This window comes from Lissotriton vulgaris, chromosome 1_1, assembly GCF_964263255.1.
Source record: "Lissotriton vulgaris chromosome 1_1, aLisVul1.2, whole genome shotgun sequence".
NCBI classification, from domain to species: domain Eukaryota; kingdom Metazoa; phylum Chordata; class Amphibia; order Caudata; family Salamandridae; genus Lissotriton; species Lissotriton vulgaris.
The window spans coordinates 1,918,415,531-1,918,441,406 of NC_141685.1; the positions used below are offsets into that span (position 1 = coordinate 1,918,415,531).

Consider the following 25,876-nt stretch of genomic DNA (forward strand, 5'->3'; position numbering starts at 1 on the left):
AAGGCAGCCAATGCCTTGGGTCTTAAGCTCCCCATCGCGGCCATGAGGACTAACCTCCTCACTGAGGTCCTTAAACCGCAGTCATGCTCGGCCGAGCCTCTGCTGCCGTTTAATGAGGCCTTGTCCGACGTTCTTTTGGGCACTTGGTCCAGGCCCGCTACGGGTTCGCCCGTAGATAGGAACGTGGCCAGACGCCACCGCCCGGCCCCGGCGACCCTTGTTTCCTATCCACCCACCCCACCCACGAGAGCCTGGTCATCCAGGCATCCAATTCCCAGACCACATTCCCGTCTGCTGCGCCAGACAGGGAATCCAAGAGGTATGAGCAGTACGGGAAAAAGATCTTCTCATCCCTTAGCTTGGGACTGCGGTCTTCCAACACCTCATTCCTCTTGGGCCGCTACACCCACTCTCTGTGGGATATGGTTGTGGAAGTGCTGCCAGAGTGTCCGTTGGAGGTACGGGCCAAACTCGGCCAAGCCCTTGTGGAGGGCCGGGATGCAGCCAGATATTCAATACGGTGTGGGCTGGATACCACAGACTTAATAGGTAGAGCGATGGCAACGACGGTGGCGATTAGACGCCGCGCCTGGTTGAGGTCCGCCAACTTTTCCTCTGATGCCCAAAACACACTGATGGACATGCCGTTTGATGGCCGTCGCCTTTTTGGCGACAAGGCAGACCATGCGCATAAGCGCTTTAAGGACTCCAGGGCTTCGGCCAAGTCCTTGGGCCTCTCTGCCCCGCGCCAGCATACGGGTGCCTTTCGCTCCATTCGTGGCCAAGGAAGGGGCGCGCCCACACGCCACCAGCCACGCACCGCAGACTAACAACCAGCGTGGTGGCGGCTGTGGAAATCGCCGTGGAGGCGGTAGGGGACAACAGCGAGGCCAGTCCACCCCCTCCCCCGCAGCATCCGCCTCAAAACCCTCCTAGTCCGTGCTTTTTGGCCCATGTGACACCAGTGGGGGGCAGGGTTCGCCATCACCACTCTCACTGGCGCACTGTCACTTCGGACAGGTGGGTGCTGCAGATCGTCCGAAGGGGCTACTCCCTCCCCTTCAAGACGACCCCTCAAGCCATGCCACCGCAACACCACCGCGTATCTGGGGATCATTTGCAGCTTCTGCAGGAGGACGTTTCGGCCCTCTTGGCCAAGGGGGCCATCGAGCGCGTTCCTGGGCCAGAAGTAGGATGTGGTTGCTACACCCACTACTTTCTGGTACCCAAGAAGGGCAAAGGGGGCCTACGCCCTATCTTGGATCTACGGAACGTCAACGGCTTCCTCCGGAAGGAGAAGTTCAAAATGCTGACTCTGGCTCAGGTCTTAGCTGCCCTAGACCCAGGAGACTGGATGGTAGCGTTGGACTTGCAGGATGCTTATTTCCACATCCCCGTCCTGCCGGCCCACCGGCGCTACCTGCGGTTCATGGTAGGACACGAGCACTTTCAGTTTACCCTGCTCCCCTTTGGCCTTACCAGCGCCCCACAGGTGTTCACCAAGGTGATGGCGGTGGTCGCAGCTCATCTGCGCAGGTTAGGGGTTTCAGTCTTCCCCTACCTCGACGACTGGTTGTTGAAGGCGGGCTCGCCCCAGACCGTCGTCAGCCACCTCCAGACAACGGCAGACCTCTTGCACCAGCTGGGGTTCTCCATCAATGTGCCGAAGTCACACCTGTGCCCCTCTCAGAAGCTCCTTTTCATCGGAGCGGTTCTCGACTCGGCGCAGTTTCGGGTTTACCCACTCGAACAGCGGGTTCGGGATATACAAGCTCTGATTCCAATCTTTCAGCCTTTATCCCGAGTTTCAGTCAGGTTGACGCTGCGGCTTCTGGGGCTGATGGCTTCCTGCATCCTTCTGGTGCATCACGCCCGTTGGCGGATGCAGGCTCTGCAGTGGGACCTGAAATTTCAGTGGGCCCAGCATCAGGGCAACCTGTCAGACCATGTCCTGATCTCGGAGGGCACTGCGAGACAGCTGCAATGGTGGCTCACGGACCGCGATTGGGTCAGCGGCAGATCCCTCTCCCTTCCCCAACCGGAGCACGTAGTTGTGACGGACGCATCCCTCCAGGGCTGGAGGCCCCATGGGAGAGGCGGAGATCAGAGGCCGCTGGTCCCCGGCGGAGTCCCGGCTCCATATCAACATTTTGGAGCTGCAGGCGATTAATCTTGCACTGAAGGCATTCCTTCCCTCTGTCGGGGGAGTGTAGTGCAGGTGTTCACGGACAACACCACTGCCATGTGGTACTGCAACAAACAGGGCGGGGTGGGGTCTTGGACCCTCTGCCAGGAGGCTCTGCGCCTTTGGCAGTGGCTGGAACATCAGGGTGTGAGCCTGGTGGTTCAACACCTGGCAGGTTCTCTGAACGCCAGGGCGGACGAACTCAGCCGCCGGTACATGATGGGTCACGAATGGCGTCTGAACTCGGACAAGGCCTCTTTCAGCAGTGGGGAGACATTTGGTTAGATCTATTCGCCACCGAAGAGAACGGGCAATGTCATCAGTTCTGCGCGTTGGAATTTTCAAGGCGGCACTCGCTCGGAGACGTTTTTCGTCGCGAGTGGAGTTGCGGTCTGTTGTACGCCTTTCCGTCTATACCACTTCTGCCCAGAGTGCTGAAGAAGATCAAGCGCGACCGGGCACAAGTCATCCTTGTGGCTCCGGACAGGGCACGAAGGTACTGATATCCCGAGCTACTCAGTATGTCAGTCGATCCCCCGGTTCGTCTACCTCTTCAGGAGGACCTTCTGTCGCAACAGCAGGGGACGGTCCTCTACCCAAATCTGTCCAGTCTTCACCTCCATGCTTGGAGATTGAGTGGCGACAGTTGAGGCCATTTGACTTGCCTCCTGAAGTCTGTAACATCATTCTGGCAGCCAGGCGTCCCTCCACGAAGTCGGTATACGCCTGCAGGTGGAACAGATTTGTGGCATGGTGCACAGCAAAGGCTGTGGATCTTCTCTCTGCCCCTCTTTCTGAGGTTCTTCTCTTCCTTCTTTCTCTTGCCCAGCAGGGCTCTGCTCTGGGCACTATCAAGGGCTACCTTTCTGCTCTTTCAGCCTGTTTGAGGCTGCCTGATCAACCTTCCTTGTTCAAGTCCCCTATTGTTAATCAATTCTTGAAAGGCATCACACATACGTTCCCACCTGTTTCATTTGTGATGCCTCAGTGGAACTTGAACTTGGTTCTTACTTTTCTGATGTGCGCTCACTTCGAGCCACTTCACATCTGTCCTGTCCGCCTTCTTACTTTAAAGACTGCCTTCCTGGTAGCCATCACCTCTGCCAGGAGAGTGAGTGAGCTCCAGGCTCTATCCTGTAAACCTCCTTTCCTTTCGGTCCATCCAGACAAGGTTATGTTGCGGACAAGGCCCTCTTTCCTGCCCAAGGTAGTCACAGCCTTCCACGTTGGGCAATCCATCACCTTGCCCACCTTCTTTCCGCCTCCGCATCCCTCAAGAGAGGAAGAGAGGCTCCACGTCTGGACCCAAAACGTGCGCTCTCTATCTGGATCGCACACGCCAGTTCCGGGTGGATGACCAACTCTTTTTTGGTTACGTGGGCCCTAAGAAGGGAAAAGCGGTACACAAGCAGACCATCTCGCGGTGGATCATATTGTGTATCCAGGCGTGCTACTCCTTGGCAAAGAGGGAACCCCCTGTTGGGCTGAGGGCTCATTCCACTCGAGCCACGGCTACTACTACTGCCTTGGGCCGAGGAGTGCCCTTGCAGGACATTTGCCAGGCAGCTACGTGGACCTCGCTGCACACGTTTGCAAGACATTATTGCCTGGACAGCCAAGTCCGGAGGGATGGCTTCTTTGGCCGTTCCGTCCTACAGGACTTTCTGGTGTGATTATTGGTTTGCAGACCTTTCACCGGGGTTGGTATTGCTGGGGTATCTATTCTAAGGTAAGGAATCTATCACTAACGTGTCTCTTTGAGATGAACAAGTTACTACTTGTGTAACGATATATCTGTAAGACACATTAGTTAGTGATAGATTCCTTACCGACCCACCCATCCTCCCCGTTCTGCGAACTGATATCTAGGGTTAAGGTCATCCCCTTTCAGGGCCCTAGTTTCAAGGCACCAGTGTTGGTTTTTGGCATAGCTCTGCGTTTCTGGCATGGAAAAGCTGTGCCTAAGAACTGACGTCAGCACGCGGAGGCGCGTCTATGAGTACTCGGACGACGTCATCACGACGCCGACGACGGACACGGAGCCGCAGACGACGCCTACCGACGCGCAAGGGTACTGCTACGCAAACATTTCCGGATCCAGTCTGACGCCTGGGGATATTCTAAGCTAAGGAATCTATCACTAACAAATGTCTCTTACAGATATATCGTTACACAAGTAGTAACTTGTGTGACGCCCCTTTAGGCCCCTCTGCTACACATGGTTAGCAAATGTTTATACATATGGCTCCAATACCATTGATGGTGTCCCATCGTATCTGAAACAGACTCAACCCTGTTTTAACCTTACGCTCCACTACATGGGACCGCAACCTTGGATGCCTTGGACAGTTCTGCTCCCACTGCCCTGCCTTCACATCTGCCTATGGTGCCAGTTCCCGAAGTTCTGCGCAAAGCAGATCCCATTGAGAGGGCTAGCATCTTGTTGAACAGAAGTAGCACAGACTACATGACATATTCTGAGCTGACTCAGATTACCTCAGTCTTTACCCTTATTGAGATACTGGTTTGGAGGAGGAGATAGGGGAAGGCTTCCAAGGTCTCTCTTCCTCCAGTAAGCTGGGCACCTCTCCTGAAATAGCTATGGAGTTTCCCACTGGTCCACCAATGCTAGAGGTCATGTCCTTCCATAACGTAATGCAAAAGGCCACAGAGGTGCTAAATCTACAACTTCCAAACATGGATGTCAAATCTGATGTCCTGTCCTCATTGAGGTCCATATGTGGAGATACTGGTGGGCATTGGGGTCAAGGTTAAGGCTTCCAATGTCTGTCTTCCGCCAGTAGCCTGGATGACTCCCCTTAATAGCTATAGAGTTTCCCATTGGCTCACCAATCCGGAAGTCATGTCCTTTCATAAAGTGGTGCAGAAGGCTGCATAGGTTTTAAATCTCCAGCTTCCAACCACAGATGTCAAGACAAATGTCCTCACCGAGGTCCTTTTGCCAGCAGCACCAACTATCGAACCACTACTACCATTCATTGATGCCCTTTTGACAGTACCTACAGAGAATCGAAGCATCTGGAAGGCTAGGGTATGAAGGCCTTCTCGGCCGGGAGCATGGCCCTGAAATTCATCGAGGCCAACTGCCTCCTTGCACGATACATCCATACTTTGTGCAATACGGCGCAAATGGTGGTGCCTCATGTTCTGGAGAATATGAGGGCTCATTTCCAAGTACTCGTACATGATGGTCTGAATGCCTCCAAACATATCAAGTCTGGTTTGAACACCGAGGACTCGGTGGTCCAGGCTTTGGGCACTTCCATCTCTGTCTGGAGACATGACTGGCTCCAAACTTTTAACTTTCCACCAGACATCCAAGCTAGCCTGATGGATCTGCCCTTTGATGGGGCACGGTTTTTGGTGATAAGTCAGGATTGGCACTAAAGCTATTCAGTCAATGAATCAATTTGTAAAGCACAGCTAATCACCCATAAGGATATCCAGGGCTAGGTTCTTGATGGGCTCAGTCCTAAAGCCAAGTCTTGAGTCCCTTTCTGAATTCTGGAAGAGAGGATGATGTTCGGAGGTGGAAGGGAAGATCGTTCCAGGAATTGGCAGCGAGGCAGGTGAAGGAGCATCCTCCACTGTAGCTTCGGCAGAGGTGGGGAGTGCATGTGAGGGTGCGGAAGGCAGAGCGCAGGTGTCTGGAGGTTTGGTGTAAGTTAAGGCTGTGGTCGATGAATGCTGGTGCTTGGTCATGGATGGCCTTGTTTGAGTGTATCAGTATCTTGAATTAACATCTTGTCGGTATGGGGAGCCAGTAGATGTTCCTGAGGTGGGGGTGATGTGGTTCTATTTGAGAAGGTCAAGGATGAGTCTGGAAGCTGTGTTCTGTTTTGTCTGGAGTCTCTTTAGGAGTTGTGTGCTGATTTATGCATAGTGTGTTGCCGTCCTCCAGCCGGCTTGAGTGGCGCTTTTCTTGGCGTTGACTGGGAGCCATCTAAAGATTTTTCGAAGCAAGTGGAGGGTGTGAAAGCACGGGACAGGAGGCTGTGTTGGTCTTGTGTTAAATGTGGTTTGCTGTCCAGAATGATGCCAAGATGGGTGTGGGTCTGAAGGGATCAGGCCACCAGGTGTCATTCCATGGGGAGGTGGTGTTCCCAAAAATCAGCACTTCCGTCTTGTCCATTTTGAGTTTCAGGCAGTTTAACTTCTTCTAGTCGGCAGCACTGGTCATGCAGTTGTGGAAGTTTCTCCTAGAGGTGGTGGGGTATTCTGAGAGCAGAGGATGAGCTAGGTGTCATCTGTGTAGGATATGATGTTGAGGCCCTAGGTACTGACTATTTTGGTTCAAATCTAGTAAGGCTACAGCTCACTTCCTAGGACTGATAACTGCCGGCCCCCCTTAGAGATACTTGCCAATTCTGGAATTTTCATGGCTTCTCGTGGGGCTTCTCGTTTTGCTAACAGCCACAATATCAGCCTCCGACCAGAGGCATCCCAACCTGCTGGTTAGACAATATTGAGGTAGAACTAGTGGAAAGCACTTTGAATTTGCCCAACAACCCTCCTCCAATTCCTCCTCCTAGCTTGCTACCCCATTTACACTCCGAGCCTGCAGACGCGGTGAGTGATCTGCTTTCTACCGTCCTGTAAGCCCATTATTTCGGCCCAGTGGGTCCTTCAAATTGTGAAAAAAAGTTACTCTTCTCTATTTTCAGGCTCCAACCCTTATTCCCCATTCGCCCCACCTCCAAACCATCTTGCCAAACTACAGCAAGAAGTCGTAACACTCCTGCATAAAGGAACTGTGGAGCTAGTGCCAGGGCAGGAAAAGGGTCAGGGTTGTTACGCATGTTACTTACTAATACCCCAGAATGATGGCGGTCTGCGACTGATCCTGGACCATGACATTTTCCTCAAGAAGGATAAGTGTAAGGTGTTGCCTCTAGTTCAAGTGTTGTTAGCGTTGGAACTTTGAGACTCAATGGTGTCGCTCAACCTGCTGGATGCATATTTCTATATTCCTATCCTGCATTCACACCGGAAGTACTTGAGGTTAGTGGTGGGATTTACGCACTACCAATTTGTGGTATTTCCTTTAGCTTGACATCAGCACCTCTGGTCCTCATGAAGGTGATGATGGTTGTTGTAGCCCATCTCAGAAGATTTGGTATCCCCATTTTGTTTGTATCTGGATGACTGGCTATTCAACGCTGGTTTGCCAGAGGTGGTATAGAGCGGTCTGCAGTTTCAGCATCCCTGCTGTTTGACCTGGGCCTTTCCATCAACAAGGCCAAATCCCACCTGTGGCCCTCCCGGCGAGATTTGGGCTGATTTGAGAAATGAGGACTGATCAGGAAAACGAAGAAAGGCAGATAGTAATGCCTTGCCAGTCCAAAGATGAAACAAACAAAAGGACATTGGATAATCTCACCTTTAGTGGTTCATCCTGTTTCCCTTCACACAGGTAACAAATTTGGACAGTTTGAATAAATTGACATGGTAGGACTGTGAGCATCCAGTTTGGCATTCTTCACTTCTTAAGGAAAATCGAAACACGATAATTAAAAACATTTCTATATAATACTGCTACTTAGAAGATTAGACGACTTAAATATTGTCTATGCTGTAGACGACAAGAGACCTATTTACAACTACAATGTGTACAAAATCAAGTGGCCAGAATGTTTCTTGCCCGGAAATTGGACCATATTTACCCTACGCTCAAACAATATCCTTGTCTTGCAGTAAAACTGATCACAGTGCAGGTAATTTACATTTTATTCTCTAAGTAGTTCTGAAGGACCATGGCTCTAAATGCTTACAAGCTTTCTTCCAACTGTAGATGCCTAAATGTGACCTAATATCGGTTAGAGCAAACTTTATTGTACAATCCAGACAGAATCACAAGAAACAGTGAGGGAGATCGATCCTGGCACTGTGTGCTCAATTCTATATTGTGTTCTATGTAGAACCCTGGGTACTCCTGAACTCCCACGAACTTGGGTCAGGACTGAGGCACCGACTGGTAGGGCGGGGTCTTTTAATACCGGAGTAGTTACCAGGTGAGGTGAGGCCAAATACCTCGCACGGGACAGGAGTGGAGATCACCATGCCTCTATGGAGGTATTTTGATTTATCACTATTTGTGTACATTTGTTAATTTCACTAATTGCAGTAGCTTAAACTTGATAGGGTCCTGAAGAAAGCCAGGGCGAGAAGCCCCATCTGGCTGAAACTAGTAGACCGTCTTCAAAAACAGCGGCATATTTGTTAAAAGCCGTTCCTGCACTATTTTTAATAGGTTTGCAAGCAATACTCCAATAAAAGTATTTGTTTGCCTACATATCCTTTTTAAATCTTCACATTACTTGCACTGCACTTTTTGCCTCTGTATATAGGATCGTAGGCGGATGCTGTCTATACTAGCGATCTAATAAGTTCCAGTTCTCTGTATAGTATGCCACTCATACCACAGTCACCTCCTTGGTTTATGAGGTGCTGTGGCAGGGAAGCTGGAATTCCAGATGATGTAACTGGCCACGAAGAGTAGTTGATGGAAATCCTATAGCCACTTTCCTATTCTACAATGGGTTCACTTGAATGAACAGTTTTGTTGATGTAACACATTTTATAGGGAACTGTATGTTCAGCAATTGCATTTCCTCGTAGTTCTCGTATCTTAGTCTTATGTTTTGACAACCAGATTCCATTTGTGTTTTTGTAATCCTGAACTCCAACTTGTTCAAAAAAAAGTGAAAACCTCATCATTGAAATAAGAGCTCTAAGCCCTCCGCTCACATTCTGCGACTATTCCCTTCCCATTCACCCCTATTTCAAGTGATAGGTAACCATCGTTCTAGAATGACCAACACAGCCTCAACTTGTCACGCCAGACCCGAAACAGCCTCTGGTCACCCTCTTTGATGAATGGGCCAGAGTGACCCAATATCTTCTTGACATTTCTCAATAGCATTATGAAATGGCTCCCATTTAAAAATTAGAAATAAAAAAGAAAACGGAGCTTAATATCCAATTTCAATATAAGGAAAATGTGTTTACCTCCATGATGCTTTATAAAAACACCCAACTAACTGGAAACAGTAGAATCTAACTTTAGAAATTACATTGTGAGAGTAATGGCACATCTATTCTACTCTTATTAGATGCTTGGTAATATTGTAAACAAGAAGTTAGTTATCAACAATGACCCAAAAACTTTTTTTAAATAAATTTGTTGTAGTGGGTCTGTTAACTCCTAATTTAAGTGAATGTTAATGTTTTTTAAGAATGTAAATTCAACAGAAGTTTTCTGAGTGAGTTTGTGGGCATGTTGCCGCATGAGCTGCCATCTATGTGTTGTATTGCATGATAAATTGAGTGTAAAGGTTTACACGTTAACATATAGGAAATTCCCAAAATCTGTGTGGAAGGGAGAGGAACATTTGGACTCTCCTCATTTACAAAGGAGTGGTGCAGAGCGTATCATTTACATGTGTATTTTCAGTACAATATTTTTGATGGTGTTTTTCCTTTTCTAGATTGGGGCATTCACTGTGAGACAAATTACACAAAGGATGGATTTTGGACCTACGTCACGCAAATAGCCACATGTTCACCCTGGATGTTCTGGATGTTCCTGAACAGTGTTTTTCACTTGATGTGGGTGGCAGTGTTGCTTATGTGTCAGATGTACCAGGTAGGGAATAATTTTAATAAAGCCGGATTTTGTATCATATATTTGTTGCCTAACTTTTCATCTTAAAATCCTATGCCTTTATTGGATCATTTAGTATATTGTATTTTTAGGGCTTTGTATTGAGGAGGAATGTGTTGTAGCAGTATTTCTAAAATGAGACCACTGGAGGCAAAAACTGACTAGCTGAATTACTGAAGATTCCACTTATGGCCGACTTTCAAGAGAGTGCTGTCATGGCAATGCATCATCAAAGCAATGTTTCATAGAAAATTAGATATCTGAAACCGCTGTGATCATATTAAAACGTCTGTGCCCTAGCTTGAGACCTTGACTCTCCTCTATCACTTTTCAGTTAAAACAGAGTTACAACCCCTTTAGTTTTTTAAATTTCCCATGTCTATTGAACAGAGTCTTCCAAGCTGCCTAGCTTGATCACCTGCATGAGCGATCTCTCTACTGCCACACTCACATCAGAAACTGTCAGTGGATGTAATAGTACAGTCAGAGGTACTCATCAACAAGGACATGGCGCTCTGTACCCCTCGTATTACCACGCAGCCTCTGGCAATTCAGACTTGGGCAGTTATTAAAAGCAGAAATGTAGGATTGCACCACTCATTCAGTTGCTTGCCCTCCCCCTGCTACCCTACAAACCTAGCTGTGGCAGACATACCAATCTTACTGTCACTATTTTTACAGAGTGTTGTCCTATGTTAAATTTTGTATACAGTTGTCATTAGAGATGGGGTACTGTGCCTTTAAGACCTCCAGGAGACCCCTTGCACCCATGATGCACCACAGGCGGCAGTTGCTCAGTTCTTTTTTCCGGCTTTTTCTAGAAGGATCCTGGAGCTTGAGCTCTTCAGTTTTTTGACTGAAAGTGATTTATTTGAGATTTTCTCAGAAAGCGCAACATTTTCTGACTTCTAAAAGCTTATTCTACTGTTTTGTTTAGTTTTACCATAAATTTTTCTTTCAGAATGCCATCCTTATTCAGAAAATGTCCTTCCTGTGGCAAGAAGATGGCACTGGCAGATCCACACTCAGTGTGTATTGTGTGTCTTCCATCCTCTCACAATCCTGACCAGTGTTACCACTGCCAAAAGTTTTCCAGGCATACTTAGCACGACAGAGGGCACATTAAACTTCATGCTCAGCTGGAGAAGAACAGAAGCCGTCAGGAGGTGACCATGGAGACTTCAGACCACCCTCTTCAAGCAAACAACACCAAAAACGGCGACATACCACCTCTCCTGAGTACAGAAAGAAGAAGGTGACAGGAGATTCGCTGTCGAAGAGACCCAGGCACTCTTCGGCATCGAGGGACAAATCGCCATCTCGACGTCGAGATTCCCCGCCGCACGCAGTAAGTCGGCATCAAGGCACAGCACTTCAGGCTCGAAAGCTGTGGGTCCTGAGAGATCTGGAAATACTCAGTCGACGTCGAGGCTTCGGTCGATGTCGAGACACTCTCTGCCACCCTCGAGGGGGTCGGCGTCGAAAGTCACGACAGCAAACATCTCGCCGCAAGTGGGCTTGTCGACGTTGAGAGCGTTGTTGAGGTCTCATCACTCGAAGTCGAGAAGATCGACGCCAACACAACGTCATGGGAGATCGACGTCTAGGTCCCCAATCTGTCATCGGAGGTTGACGCCAAGGTCAACCTGCATCGCCATAGGCTATCTACGTTGAGACCACCGTTGAGAGCGGGACGGCGTTCCCATAGCAGATCACCTCAATAGACGCCGATGGTGACGCAGACTTCATCGACGTCAAGGCATTCGACGTTGAGGGAAAAAATTGCAGTGGTCACAGAGGAGACCCGGCGTAAGTCGATATCCAGGTCCAGATTGTCATCTGGGGCCCCAGGACTGCATGATGTGCAGATTTCACCGGAGAAATCTCCCAGAGCTGGAGAGAAGCGGGCCTACGGTCTTTCACCCCGATGGCTGCAGGGTGTCGGTACAGATGACCGCAGAAGTCCGGGTTCGGACTACTCTCGCACATACTCTCCTTTCAGGACCTCTCCTCAGAGAAGCGCTCCTGCTAGACCCTCCAAGTTTCCCCCCAGAAGAACAAGATCACCTTCCACGCACCGATCACGGTCCAGGGGTCGTCACAGCTCTCATCACAATTGTCCCCATAAGAGAAGACGCACAAGATCACCCACATGGTCTTCCTCCACGAGGTCCTCTGTCCGGGACTACTCTCCGACATTCTCCTCAGCTCCTCCATCGCGGGTGTCTCCCATCTATGACATCGCGACTTTCTCAGATGTCCTGGTTAGGGGTGCAAAGAAATTAAACATCACTTTGCATACCCCTGTAGTTTCCACATCCATCATCTTTGACACCCTGCACCATCGTACAGCTTCTAGACCTCTGCTGCCTTTGGTACCAGGATTTTTGGAACCAGCTATAGCCACATTCCTCACCCCTGCTACGGTGGGTTTCGACTTATCCAGGATCACTAAAAAGTAGATGGCCCCAGCCGAGGATCCGTTATTTCTCAGATCTGACCCACCCGCGCACTCAGTCATTGTTGAAGCAGCCATGACGTCTCATTCAGCGTCTGCGTCATCTTCTGTCCCCCCGGAGAAGGACAGTAAGCAGATGGACTCCTATGGCAGAAAAATGTGCAATACTTCGGCTTCATCCATGAAGATTGAAAGTGCCTCAGCCCTTCTCGGGCGATATGACGGGTCTCTTTAGGTCTCTCTGGCAAGGTTTACCGAAAAGCTCCCCAAAGAAGACCGGCAGGACTTCAGCGAAATTCTGCTAGAAAGAGGGCTAGTAGCCAATCAAGTTATAAGTGCGGCAGCGGACGCTTCAGATCTCGCCGCACATGGTTACTCCCATGGCTTCTGTTCACGGCTCTCAGCCTGGCTGCGCCTCACAGGACTCAAGCCTGATGCACAGAAAAAGATTCTAAACCTTTTGTTTAATGGCTCCTCCTTGTTCGGGGCTCACTCCGATGAGGAGATAAACAAGATGAAAACAGAGCTGGATACTGTCAAGGCTGTTGGTCTGGAGAAGCAAAAGAAATTCAGAAAACGTTTTCGTCAGGGTGACAAACGTTCCTTCCAGCAGAGGGTTCAAACCCCTCAATGGTACTCCCAGAGCCAGCAGAGGTCCCAATTCCACCAAAAGCACCTGGAAGAGGGAGGAGGAACGACAAGCAGCAACAGTCCACCTCTAGTCAGCATCCCATACAGTGAGGCATTGCTTCCTCTGCACCAGTTCTACACTCCGGTAGGAGGGAGTATTGTTTTTCACCTGGAAGAGTGGGAAACCATAACAAGAGACAAATGGGTGCTGAAAATTGTGCAGCATGGTTACTTGCTGATGTTCAAGTCTCCCCCTCTGCAAGTGCCCCCACAATTGAAGTGCCTTCCTCAACTTCAAAGTCGGCTGTTACAGGACGAAGTGACTATCTTCCTCTTCAAGAGGGCCATTGAGGAGGTCCCACCTCTCCAAAGAAACAAGGGGGTATACTCTTGGTACTTCCTAGTCCAAAACTGAGGCGTAACCAAAGAGTACAGACCTACCCTCGACCTGCGCCTGCTGAACAGGTTTATAAGAAAGGAAAAATTCTGAATGCTAGCCCTGCATCAAATCTTTCCGCACCTTCACCAGGGATGTGTGCCATCGACCTGCAGTACACATTCCTGTCTCAGTGAAACATCGCAAATTTCTCAGGTTTCAGGTCTCTCGCCACCACTATCAGTATCGAGTGCTGCCATTTGGACTCGAATCCGCTTTGCGGACATTCTCCAAGTGCATGGCGGTTGTGGCTGCCTTCCTCCGCAGGCGGAAGATCTTCTATCCATACCTAGACGACTGGCTCATGTAAAATTCCACACCTGCGCTACTCCAGAGCCATCTCTTGTATTGCTTCAACCTGCTGCTTTCCACGGTGTTGCAAGTCAACTGCAAGAAGTCAGTCCTCAACCCCACACAACGGATACACTATCTGGGTGCCTCCCTGGACTCCGCAAAGGCAAGCGTGTGTCCTTCGGAGGAGAGGTTGTCATCAATGCTTAAGTGCCACACTCTTCTCGACGCTGCACGTCCCACAGCCAGGTAAGTGTCCTCACTGCTGGGATAGATGGCCTTGTGCATCTACATTGTGCCCAATGCACGGCTTCACATGCGGCCTCTACAACAGTACCTCGAAGATCAATGGTCACAGAGGTCAGGTCGCTGGGAAGATCGTGTCTCTCTCCATCAAGCTTCCAAGGACTCCATCAGATGGTGGATGAAACGTTTTCACCTTCTACAAGGAGTCCCTTTTCCTTTTCATCAGATGCCTCCAACACAGACAGTGGTCACAGATGCCTCAATGCAAGGCTGGGGAGCTCGTATGGGCCAGCTTCAGGTACAAGGTCTCTGGTCCGAAATAGAAAGAAGTTATCACATCAACTTCTTGGAGCTACGGGTGGTCCATCTTGCGCTGAAGTCCCTGTATCCGTCACTTCAATCCAGCCACATCCAGATTCAGACGGACAACCCAACAACAATGTTCTATCTGAGCAAGCAAGGAGGCACCAGATCACAAGTCCTGTCTTTGGAAGCCCAATCCATATGGCAGTGGCTGCTGGCGAGGGGTCTCTCAATCGCCGCAGTCTATCTTCCAGGAACCCTGAATGTGCAGGTAGAAGCGTACGACTAGGTGCTCAACGACAACGTCGCTCAGGAGGTCCTTCGGCAATGGGGAGTGCCGGACATCGATCTGTTCGCAGACGCGGTAAACACGAAATGCCCCGTCTTCGCGTCCAGATTTCCCCAGCAGGGATCACGGGGATTGCACTTTTGATGAGCTGGTTGCAGACATTGCTGTATGCTTTTCCTCCACTCCCTCTGATCCCTGCAGTCATACAGAAGTTCTACAGGACCAACACCAGAATGATCCTGATAGCGCCAGAGTGGCCACGCCAGTGGTGGTACCCGGTCTCCTTCAACTGTCAGAGGTTCCACACCAAAGGTTGCCCTGCCGCCCGCACTTGCTGATCAAGAACGAGGGGAGAGTATTTCAACCCAACCTTCCCTCTCTCCGATCAACTGCATGGGTCCTGAAGCCATCCAGTACGGACATCTTGACCTATCGGCTGACTGTATGAACATCCTTAGAGAAGCAAAGAGACCCTCCACCAGAAAGCCTTGTGCTTTCAAGTGGACGAGATTTTACCTATGGTGTAAGGACAACGCTCTTGATCCGACTCAAGGTCAGGAGCAAGTCATTCTTCCATACTATCTGCACTTGGCGAGGTCAGGCCTGAAGTACCCCTCCATCAGGGTCCACCTAGCTGCTATCGCAGCTTATAGAAAGTCTCCTACCCAGACCTCATTTTTCCAAATGCATGTGGTCAAAGATTTCCTAGAGGGGCTTAAGAAAGTGTTCGAGGCATATGAGCTGCAGATTGTACACGATGCATTAGATCGCCACCTGGTGTTGGGCTCGGATGATTGCAGGTTGTGGTCTTCTTGGAAGAAGTCTTTGTAGTCACGATATTGGACAATACTGCGCATGGGCATCAGCTCCATTCTTAGATTGTTTTTTTCCGCCACTGGGTTCGGATGAAAGTTTCTCCGCTCCGGCTAGAAAAAGACTTTTCAGCAACTTCGAAGCGCAGAACTTCCTCAAACTTCAAAAAAACTACCTTCGACATCGAATACAATACTTTTCAACGCCATCAGTTCCATTCTTGTCATCGACGCGGGCCGTTGGGCCTACGACGCCGTGCGGCCTACACCACATGGAAAGAACTCCGTTCAAGAGATGCCCGGTATGCCAAGCAAAGTTCCCACATAGCGACCACCACGAGGTCTGAAACCTCTGTCTATCGCCGGAACACGACGAGTCGACCTGCACAGCTTGTCCATCCTTCCGATCGAAGAAAACCATCCGGGATCGGAGGGCCCGTCGACAAGAAATGAGATCAACTCCAGCACCGGAAGACATCTTCGACGAAGAGGTTCTCCTCGTTCCCAAAGAAGACTCACCTGATCTCCAGATCGTATCAGAGGCAGACGACTCAGATGACTCCATTCCATCGGGTCAGCGCGTGAGTACTACTGCCCCTGCACCACATATTCTGCCCAAACTGAAGGCAAAGGTTAGCACTCTGCCCAAAGTGCCCAGTCGAGACCGAATACCTGCTTCGAAAGCCCCGCTTTCCAGCCCGACTCCGAAGAAACCAACTAAGCCTTCTAGTGCCTCAAACCCGAGCAAGCATCTTCCATCGGCACCAAAACATAAAGATGCCTTGGCGCCGAAGACAAAAGACCCTTCGGCACCGAAGCCAAAAGACCCTTCGGCACCGAAGCCAAAAGACCCTTCGGCACCGAAGCCAAAAGACCTTTCGGCACCGAAGCCAAAAGACCCTTCGGCACCGAAGCCAAAAGACCCTTCGGCACCGAAGCCAAAAGACCCTTCGGCACCGAAGCCAAAAGACCCTTCGGCACCGAAGCCAAAAGACCCTTCGGCCCCGAAGCCAAAAGACCCTTCGGCACCGAAGCCAAAAGACCCTTCGGCCCCGAAGCCAAAAGACCCTTCGGCCCCGAAGCCAAAAGACCCTTCGGCCCCGAAGCCAAAAGACCCTTCGGCCCCGAAGCCAAAAGACCCTTCGGCCCCGAAGCCAAAAGACCCGTCGGCCCCGAAGCCAAAAACCGTACCGGCACCAAAACCAAAAGAAGCACCGGCTCCGAAGCCGTCCACTTCTATATCTTCGACATCTCCCAAGGCTAAAGACACACGACAACCTCCTCTGGAACCGAAAAAATCGGCGCCCAAGAAGGTTGTAGAGGAGGAAGAACTTTTTAGACCAGATCCTCGACAAAAGATCTAAATAGACCCAAAGACAGGTCATGTAGGTGCTACACCTCACAAGAAGAGACCAGCAGATGCACCACCCACACCTGTGGTTCCTGCCAAAAAGGACTGTGCAACATCTCCTATGTACCCTTCCTCTCCTATACCTTTCTTTCCTTCTTCTCCTGTTCCTCCTCATATATCACCTCAAATCTCTCCTGTACATTCTCCATTATCATCACATTCCGCACAGCAGAATGATGATGAATACAATTTGGGTAGAGGGGAGGACATGCAAGAACCTGATTCATACCATGTAAATGAGGGTATATGGGACTTTTCAAACTCCAAAAATGTGCCTATATGGGACTTTACAAACCCACAAAATATGCCTGACATTCCTGAACCGCAGTCATACCCATCAAAACCTTCCCCTCCACAAGATACCATTGGTTTTGGTCATCTGTTAAACAGAGCTGCTGTTCACCATGGAGTCCGTATGCATTCCGATGACATAGAGGAGGATTTTCTCCTGGATACCTTTGAGCAGTCTCAGCGGTCCAGTGGTATTTAAAGACCCTGTACGCACCAGAATATTAAACCCTAGAATAGAGAAAAAAATATAGACCAGCAGATCAAGTCTACATTAAGGGTGATCTGCCACTAGACTCATTAGTTGTGGCCAATGCTAGGAAGAGGGCAAACTCTCAAACTTCTGGCGAAGCACCACCACCTGACAAAGAATCAAAAGTAATTGACGCGTCAGGTAAAAGAATAGCTGCACAAGCTACAAACATTTGGCGTATAGCAAATACACAAGCCCTCCTCTCTCGTTACGATAGGGCTCATTATGACCAATTAGAAAAACAATTTTAGCACCTATCGGATCAGTACAAAGATCAAGTAAATGACCTTATACAGTAAGGCAGGTTAATATCCAATGCCTCAATAAAATGCACACTAGATGTCGCAGACACAGCATCTAGAGCTGTAAATACCAGTGTCTTACTCAGGAGACATGCGTGGCTATGCATTTCAGGGTTTAAAAAAGAAGTGCAAACCACCATTTTAAACCAACCATTTCATCAGAACCAGTTATTTGGCCCAGAAGTAGACACTACACTGGAAAAAATGAAGAAAGATACCGACACCGCAAAGTCTGAGGGCTTTACAGTCCACACCAGCTAGAAGCTCCTTTTGTCGCTCCTTTTACAGAGGAGGCTCCAAACAAACTGAAGCAGACACTACAACATCTTTCAAATCCCAAACATCCTCTAACAGGGGATACTTTAGAGGAAGATACAGAGGCAATATTAACAAATGAAGAGGTCGCAGTAACAATAACAACCGATCCTCTTCCGCCACAAAACAGTGACTTCCCTCTTCTCCCCCCACAGCATTCCACTCCTGTAGGGGGCAGATTAACACAGTTCCTGCCTGTCTGGAACTCCATTACAACAGACAAGTGGGTAAGACAGATTATCCAACATGGCTTCTGCCTAGAACTTACAGCAACCCCTCCAACCATACCTCCCAGGCAGCGTCCAATGTCTACAGACCATCTGACTCTGCTTCAACAGGAGGTTCTATCACTTCTACAAAAAGATGCTATTCAAGTAGTTCCTTTAGAAGAACAAGGAACAGGGGTTTACTCGCTGTACTTTCTAATTACCAAAAAGGACGGAACACTAAGGCCAATTCTCGACCTCATGGCCCTCAACCACTACATACAATCAGATCATTTTCATATGATCACTCTACAACAAGTGCTTCCACTGCTACAACAAGGCGACTTCCTTACAACACTAGATCTAAAGGACGTCTACTTCCATATCCCCATACATCCTGCCCACAGAAGGTATCTAAGGTTTGTACTGGAAGGACAACCCTATCTGTTCAAAGTCCTCCCATTCGATGTGACAACGGCACCAAGAGTATTCACAAAGTGCCTAGCAGTGGTAGCAGCACATCTCAGAAGACAACAAATACATGTCTTCCCTTATCTAGACGACTGGCTCATAAAAGCCAAGTCATTCAATCAGTATGTCCAACACAAACATCAGACAATTCAAACATTGCACGACTTGGGGTTTACAATAAACTACTCCAAGTCTCACCTGCAGCCTTCACATGTACATCAGTATCTAGGAGCTACAATAAACACGTCTACAGCCCTAGCGTATCCCAGTTCAGCCAGGATACAAAGCATTCAAGCCTTAGTCACCACTTTTCAACACCAGCAGTCTCTGCAAACCAGGGTGTTCATGAGACTAATAGGCATGATAGCATCTTGCATCTTCATAGTACCACACGCAAGATTGCAAATGCGCCCAGTACAAGAATGCCTAGCGCAACAGTGGAACCAAGCTCAAGGTCAACTAACAGACCTGGTGTTGGTAGACAGCCGCACGCATCGCTCTCTGCAGTGGTGGAACACCAAAAACTTGACAAAGGGCCGGCCGTTCCTTGAGCCGTTCCACAAGTAGTACTCGCAACAGACGCATCCCTCACAGGATGGGGAGCCTATCTCTTACAACACATAACTCAGGGCCAATGGACCAATCAACAAAAACTGTTCCATATCAATCATCTAGAGCTGCTAGCAATATTCTTAGCACTCAAAACTTTTCAACTTAAAGTACAAAACAAAGCTGTCCTAATCCGGACGGACAATATGACAGCCATGTACTATATACAAAAACAGAGGGGTTCACACTCTCTGCAACTGTCCTAACTTGCACAGAACATTTGGAGATGGGCCATTCCTCAAAACATTTATCTGTTAGCGGAACACCTTCCAGGAGTTCACAATCAGATAGCAGATCTGTTAAGTCGGCATTCACAACAGATTCACGAATGGGAACTACATCCACAAGTTCTTCAGCCTTTCTTCCAAAGGTGGGGGCACCCACACACAGATCTGTTTACCACTCACGAAAATTCAAAATGCCCATTCTTCGCCGCCAGGTTTCCTAACCCACTGTCCGAAGGCAATGCGATATGGATGAACTGGTCAGGCAGATTTGCGTACGCTTTTCCGCCTCTCCCTCTCATTCCATTAGTAGTGCGCAAGCTCAGACAAAAGTCTCTCACATTGATCCTGGTAGCTCTCACGTGGGCACGCCAACCGTGGTTCACCAAGCTACTATATCTCTCTCTAGTTCCACATCAAAAGTTGCAGGTCACACCCTCCCTGTTAACACAGAACCATGGAGAAATCAGACACCCAGACCCAAACCAACTGAATTTGGCGATCTGGCTCCTCGAGTTTGGTTATCTAAACTTATCACCAGACTGTATGAACATCATTAAAGAGGCTAGGAGACCTACTACCAAAGCGTGGTATGCCGCGAAATGGAAAAGATTTGCCATCTATTGCAACAATAACCAAATTAATCCCCTGAATGCTTCCATCCAGATTATAATTTATCTTTTACATTTAACAAGGTCTAATTTGGCATATTCTTCCATATGCCTGCACCTTGCAGCAATTGCAGCCTATTTACAAAACAGGCAGCATCTGTCTCTCTTCAGAGTACCTACAATCAAAGCATTCATGGAAGGATTAAAAAGAATAATCCCACCCAGATTGCCACCTTCTCCTGTGTGTAACCTCAATCTTGTCCTTACAAGACTCATGGGGCCCCCTTTCGATCCTCTACATAAATGTGAACTGCAATTCCTAACATGGAAAACAGCTTTCCTTGTTGCCATTACCTCTCTCCGAAGAGTAAGTGAGATACAAGCTTTCACTATACAAGAACCATTTTTTCATATACATCCTAACAAAGTGGTTCTTAAATCTAATCCAAACTTTCTTCCAAAGGTCATCACTCCTTTTCACCTAAATCAATCCGTAGTTACCTGTGTTTTTCCAAAACCCAGACTGTGGTGGAAAGGGCTTTACACACATTAGATGTTAAAAGGGCTCTTTTATACTATATAGATTGAACTAAATCCTTTCGAAAGACAAAACAACTGTTTGTATCTTTCTCTCCTCCACACAAAGGCAACCCCATCTCAAAAGGTGGGATTGCAAGGTGAATTGTAAAGTGTAAACAAATGTGCTATATTAAAGCTAAACATACAGTTCGAGGCATATGGGCTGCAGATGGTACATTATGAATAGATCGCCATCTGGTGTTGGGCTCGGATGATTGCACTTTGTTTTTCTCTTGGAGAGTCTTTTGTATCTTGGTGACTCCTCCCTTGGTTGGTAGTGCGCATGGGCATCGGCTCCATCCTTAGATTGTTTTTTTCCGCCATCGGGCGGATGAGGATTGAGACGCTCCAGATCAACTTCAGAAAAAAGTGATTTATCGGCGCGTATTCCCTTTCCAATTCGATGGTATTGTTATCGAACGCGTTTCATTTCCATTCCGGCGCGTTGCGAATTCAACATCGAAGAAAAACTTTGATCTACGTCGACGAACAGGAGGCCTTTCTCGACGCAGTCAAGCCTGGAGTCCATGGAAAGGACTCCATTCAAAAAATGTCCAACGTGTGGTGCTAAGTTCCCACACAAGGACCTACACGAGGTGTGCAACCTCTGTCTATCGCCTGAACACGAATCCAGGGACTGCGAAGCCTGCGCAGCATTCTCCTCCAAGCTAACGATTAGAAATCGTCGGGCTAGAAGACACGAGGTTTCCAGAATGCAGTCGGAGGCGATCCCGGAGCTGTTCGGAGACGAGCAACTTGAGGAAGAAGAGGATCATGAGGATCAGTCGGGGTCGGAAGGGGACCAGTCGGATGTCGAAGAACTCGACGTGCAACAAACCGTGAGTGACGACGTCCCCTTACCAAAAAACCGACCCCGTGTGGTAACGACCCCGCCTTCGAGCCCGGTCAAACCGCAGAAAAAAGTTTCCGACGCCCCGCCCTCGGGCCCGGCAACGAAACCGAAACTGAAACCGAAACACTCGGCCTCCCACCATGTCGGATCCGAGAAACGGTCGACATCGACTTCGAGACCGAAGCTTCATACAAGGGAAAGCTCGGCATCGAAACATTCCATGTCGAAACAGAAACATGATTCGACGTCCAAGACTCACTCGATACCCAGGAAGTCGGAATCGAGTAGACACTCGGTGCCGAAAACACCGAACATTGACGATCGAAAACATAAGCACCTTTCGGAACCAAGGCCTTCGGTACCGATTCAGGAGCAACAGACAGATCCCAAACAAAAGATTTTGTTTATCGATCCGCAAACTGGCAAAGTGGTGACGAAGAAGAGAAAGAATGAACAGACAGAAGATAAATCTCTTCCTTCAAAAAAGAGAACACTGGGGACAAATACAACTCCTCCTGCTTCTCCTCGACCTAAAGTCACGCCCTCTTCTCCTATCCCTCACACTATGCCAAATATTCCTACACCTTCCACACCAAGACCATCTACACCTCAGTCTGATGTAGACAGTGACCCAGGGGAGGGAGAACCTCAAGGGGATGATGAAACCATCCCAGATGAGGATGACCCATGGGAAAATTATAACGTAGGGTCAGATGAGGACAACGACCCAGAGTTATATCCCTCAAAGCCTTCACCACCTGATGATAACACAGGGTTTGTACAGCTCATTAATAGGGCAGCAAAATATCATAAAGGAGATATACATACAGAACCTCAAATAGAGGATTTCCTGTTAGAGACGCTACCTAATGCACAAAGAACATCAGGTACTCTTCCTATGCTGAAGGGTCTTCTCAGTCACACAGAAGAAATATTCAAAGACCCAGTGAGGGCTAGGGTGTTAAACCCAAGAATTGATAAAAAATATAAGGCGGCTCCAAAGGATCCAATATTTATCAAAGGACAGGTACCTCTGGACTCGCTTGTAGTTTCAAACGCTCGTAAAAGAGCAAACTCATTATCTACAGGAGAGGCTCCTCCACCTGATAGAGTCAAAATTAATAGATGCATCAGGCAAGAGAGTAGCATCACAAGCGGCAAATAGCTGGCGTATAGCCAATACACAGGCACTACTTGCACGTTATGACTGGGCACATTATGATGAATTAGAAAAACTCATCACACATCTCCCCAAAGAACATCAGAAAAAGGCAGATCAGTTAATACAGGAAGGTAAAATAATAACTAATACTCCCATTAAGTGCGCCCTAGACGCAGCAGACACTGCAGCAAGATCCATCAACACCAGTGTCATGTTAAGGAGACATGCATGGCTTAGAATCTCAGGATTCAAACAGGAAGTACAAACGTCCTTATTGAACCAACCCTTTGATCAAAAGACACTTTTTGGTTCAAGCGCAGATGAGACCTTAGAAAAAATGAAAAAAGATACAGAAACGGCGAAGTCAATGGGAGCATTGCTACAGCCAACACAAAGAGGTTCCTTTCGTAGATCCACCTATAGAGGGGGCTCAAAAAATACAGGAACAAATCAGCAATCCACCTCTTTCACACCTACATCACCCAAAGGTAATTCAAGAGGTAATTACAGGGGTAACAACAACAAAGGTAGAGGCCGCGGAAATAATAACAACCGCAACGCCTCAACCCCAAAACAGTGACTTCATAGAACTTCCCCCAGACCACATAACACCGGTCGGGGGACGTCTATCACAGTTCCTACCTGTCTGGGAAAACATCACATCAGACAAGTGGGTGAGACAAATTATCCAACATGGTTATTGCCTGGAACTCACAGCTACCCCACCAAACATCCCCCCAAACAGCGTCCAATGAGTCAAGATCATCTGACATTGTTAAAAGAAGAAGTACTAGCACTTCTACAAAAGCATGCAATAGAGAAGGTCCCAAAAGATCAACAAGGGACAGGAGTATACTCTCTATACTTCCTAATCCCCAAAAGAGACGGGTCCCTAAGACCAATCTTGGACCTCAGACCTCTCAATGCTTACATAAATTCGGAACATTTCCACATGGTCACGCTCCAACAGGTACTCCCTTTACTGAAGAAAGGGGACTTTCTTTCTACACTGGATCTAAAAGACGCTTACTTTCATATCCCAATTCACAAAGCCCACAGAAAATACCTAAGGTTTGTAGTGGAAGGACAACACTATCAATTCAAAGTCCTTCCGTTCGGGGTCACAACGGCACCAAGAGTGTTCACAAAATGCCTAGCTGTGGTGGCAGCACACCTAAGAAGACAACAAATACATGTCTTCCCCTACTTGGACGATTGGCTAATAAAGGCCAAGTCACAAGAAGAATGTCTTCACAACACACAGAAGACAATTCAATTGCTGCACAACCTAGGGTTTACGGTGAACTACAAAAAAATCACACCTGCAACCAAACAAGACTCAGCAATACCTGGGAGCTACTATAGACACAGAAAAGGCAATAGCATACCCCAATCCGATCAGGATACAAACAATGGTCGGGTTAATACAAAGATTTCAACCACAACACTCACTACCAGCACGAGTGTTTATGCAACTGTTAGGCATGATGTCCTCCTGCATACTGCTAATACCACATGCCAGGCTACAAATGCGTCCACTACAGGAGTGTCTAGCGACACAGTGGAATCAGGCTCAAGGTCAGATTACAGATCTGGTGTTGGTAGACGACCGGACGCATCGCTCTCTGAAGTGGTGGAACACAAAAAACATTTCCAAAGGACGGTCGTTCCTAGAACCAATTCCACAAGTGATAATAACAGCGGACGCATCGCTCTCCGGATGGGGAGCGCATATGGACAAATACACAGTGCAGGGGAAGTGGAGTGTGCAGCAAAAGAAACTGCACATCAACTACCTGGAACTATTAGCAGTATTTCTAGCACTAAAGGCTTTCCAAATGCAAATAACAAGCAAGGCAGTCCTGATCAGAACAGACAACATGACTGCAATGTATTATATTCAAAAACAGGGGGGGACACACTCTCTCCAACTATCCAAGCTAGCACAGGACATTTGGAGATGGGCCATTCCTCAAAAGATTTATCTGTTAGCAGAACACCTACCAGGAGTTCAAAATCAGATAGCAGACATCCTAAGCAGACAGTCAGAACAAGTACACGAATGGGAGCTGCACGACCAAATACTGCAGCCATTCTTCCAGAGATGGGGGCAACCAGAGATAGATCTGTTTGCCAATCATCAGAACGCAAAATGCAAAAACTTCGCATCCAGGTACCCACACCAACGGTCCCAGGGCAATGCACTATGGATAAATTGGTCCAACAAATTTGCTTACGCTTTCCCTCCTCTCCCACTAATTCCGTTAGTGGTTCGGAAACTGCAGCAACACTCAATGACAATGATACTAGTGGCACCCACGTGGGCAAGACAGCCGTGGTTCACCACGCTACTACAACTCTCACAGGTGCCACATCAAAAACTAAGATTATTACCCATGCATCTTACACAGAACCATGGAGAAATAATGCACCCAGATCCCAAACAATTGAACCTAGAGATCTGGCTCCTGAGGTCATAGAGTTTGGATATTTAGATTTACCACTAGAATGTATGGAAATCATTAAACAAGCAAGACGTCCTACCACCAGAGCATGCTATGCAGCAAAATGGAAGAGGTTTGCTATACACTGTAACAGTAAGCACATCAACCCTCTAGACGCATCCACTAAACAAATCATTTGCTATTTACTACACTTGCAGCAATGTAACTTAGCATATACCTCTATCAGAGTTCATCTCGCAGCTATAGCGGCGTACCTACAAAACAGGCAACATCTTTCCCTGTTTAAAGTACCAGCAATCAAAGCTTTCATGGAGGGACTCAAAAGAGTCATTCCACCAAGACGACCACCTTCCCCAGTCTGGAATCTCAACATAGTACTTACCAGACTAATGGGGCCACCCTTTGAACCTATGCATAGGTGTGAAATACAATTCCTCACATGGAAAGTGGCCTTCCTCAAAGCTATCACGTCACTTAGAAGAGTAAGTGAGTTGCAGGCTTTTACGATTCAAGAACCATTCATGCAGTTACACCAAAATAAAGTGGTTCTTAGAACAAACCCAAAATTCTTACCAAAGGTAATTTCTGCATTCCACATCAATCAGTCAGTGGAATTACCGGTTTTCTTTCCAAAACCACAAACAGTAGCGGAAAGAGCCCTACATACATTGGATGTTAGAAGGGCTATATTGTACTATATAGAAAGAACACAAACTTTCAGAAAGACAAAACAGCTATTTGTTGCGTTTTCTACTACACATAAGGGCAATCCCATCTCTAAAGCGGGCATTGC

The 25,876-nt window shown here is 48.1% G+C and overlaps 1 protein-coding gene across 1 annotated transcript in view; it reads left to right on the top strand.

The window, feature by feature from the left end:
- ZDHHC17 (zDHHC palmitoyltransferase 17) overlaps nucleotides 1–25,876 on the top strand; it is a 520,726-nt gene that overhangs the window by 455,791 nt on the left and 39,059 nt on the right. The window contains exon 15 of the mRNA XM_086919563.1: nucleotides 9,694–9,851. Within this exon, the coding sequence (XP_086775689.1) occupies nucleotides 9,694–9,851 (158 nt within the window). The remainder of the gene's footprint in view (nucleotides 1–9,693; nucleotides 9,852–25,876) is intronic.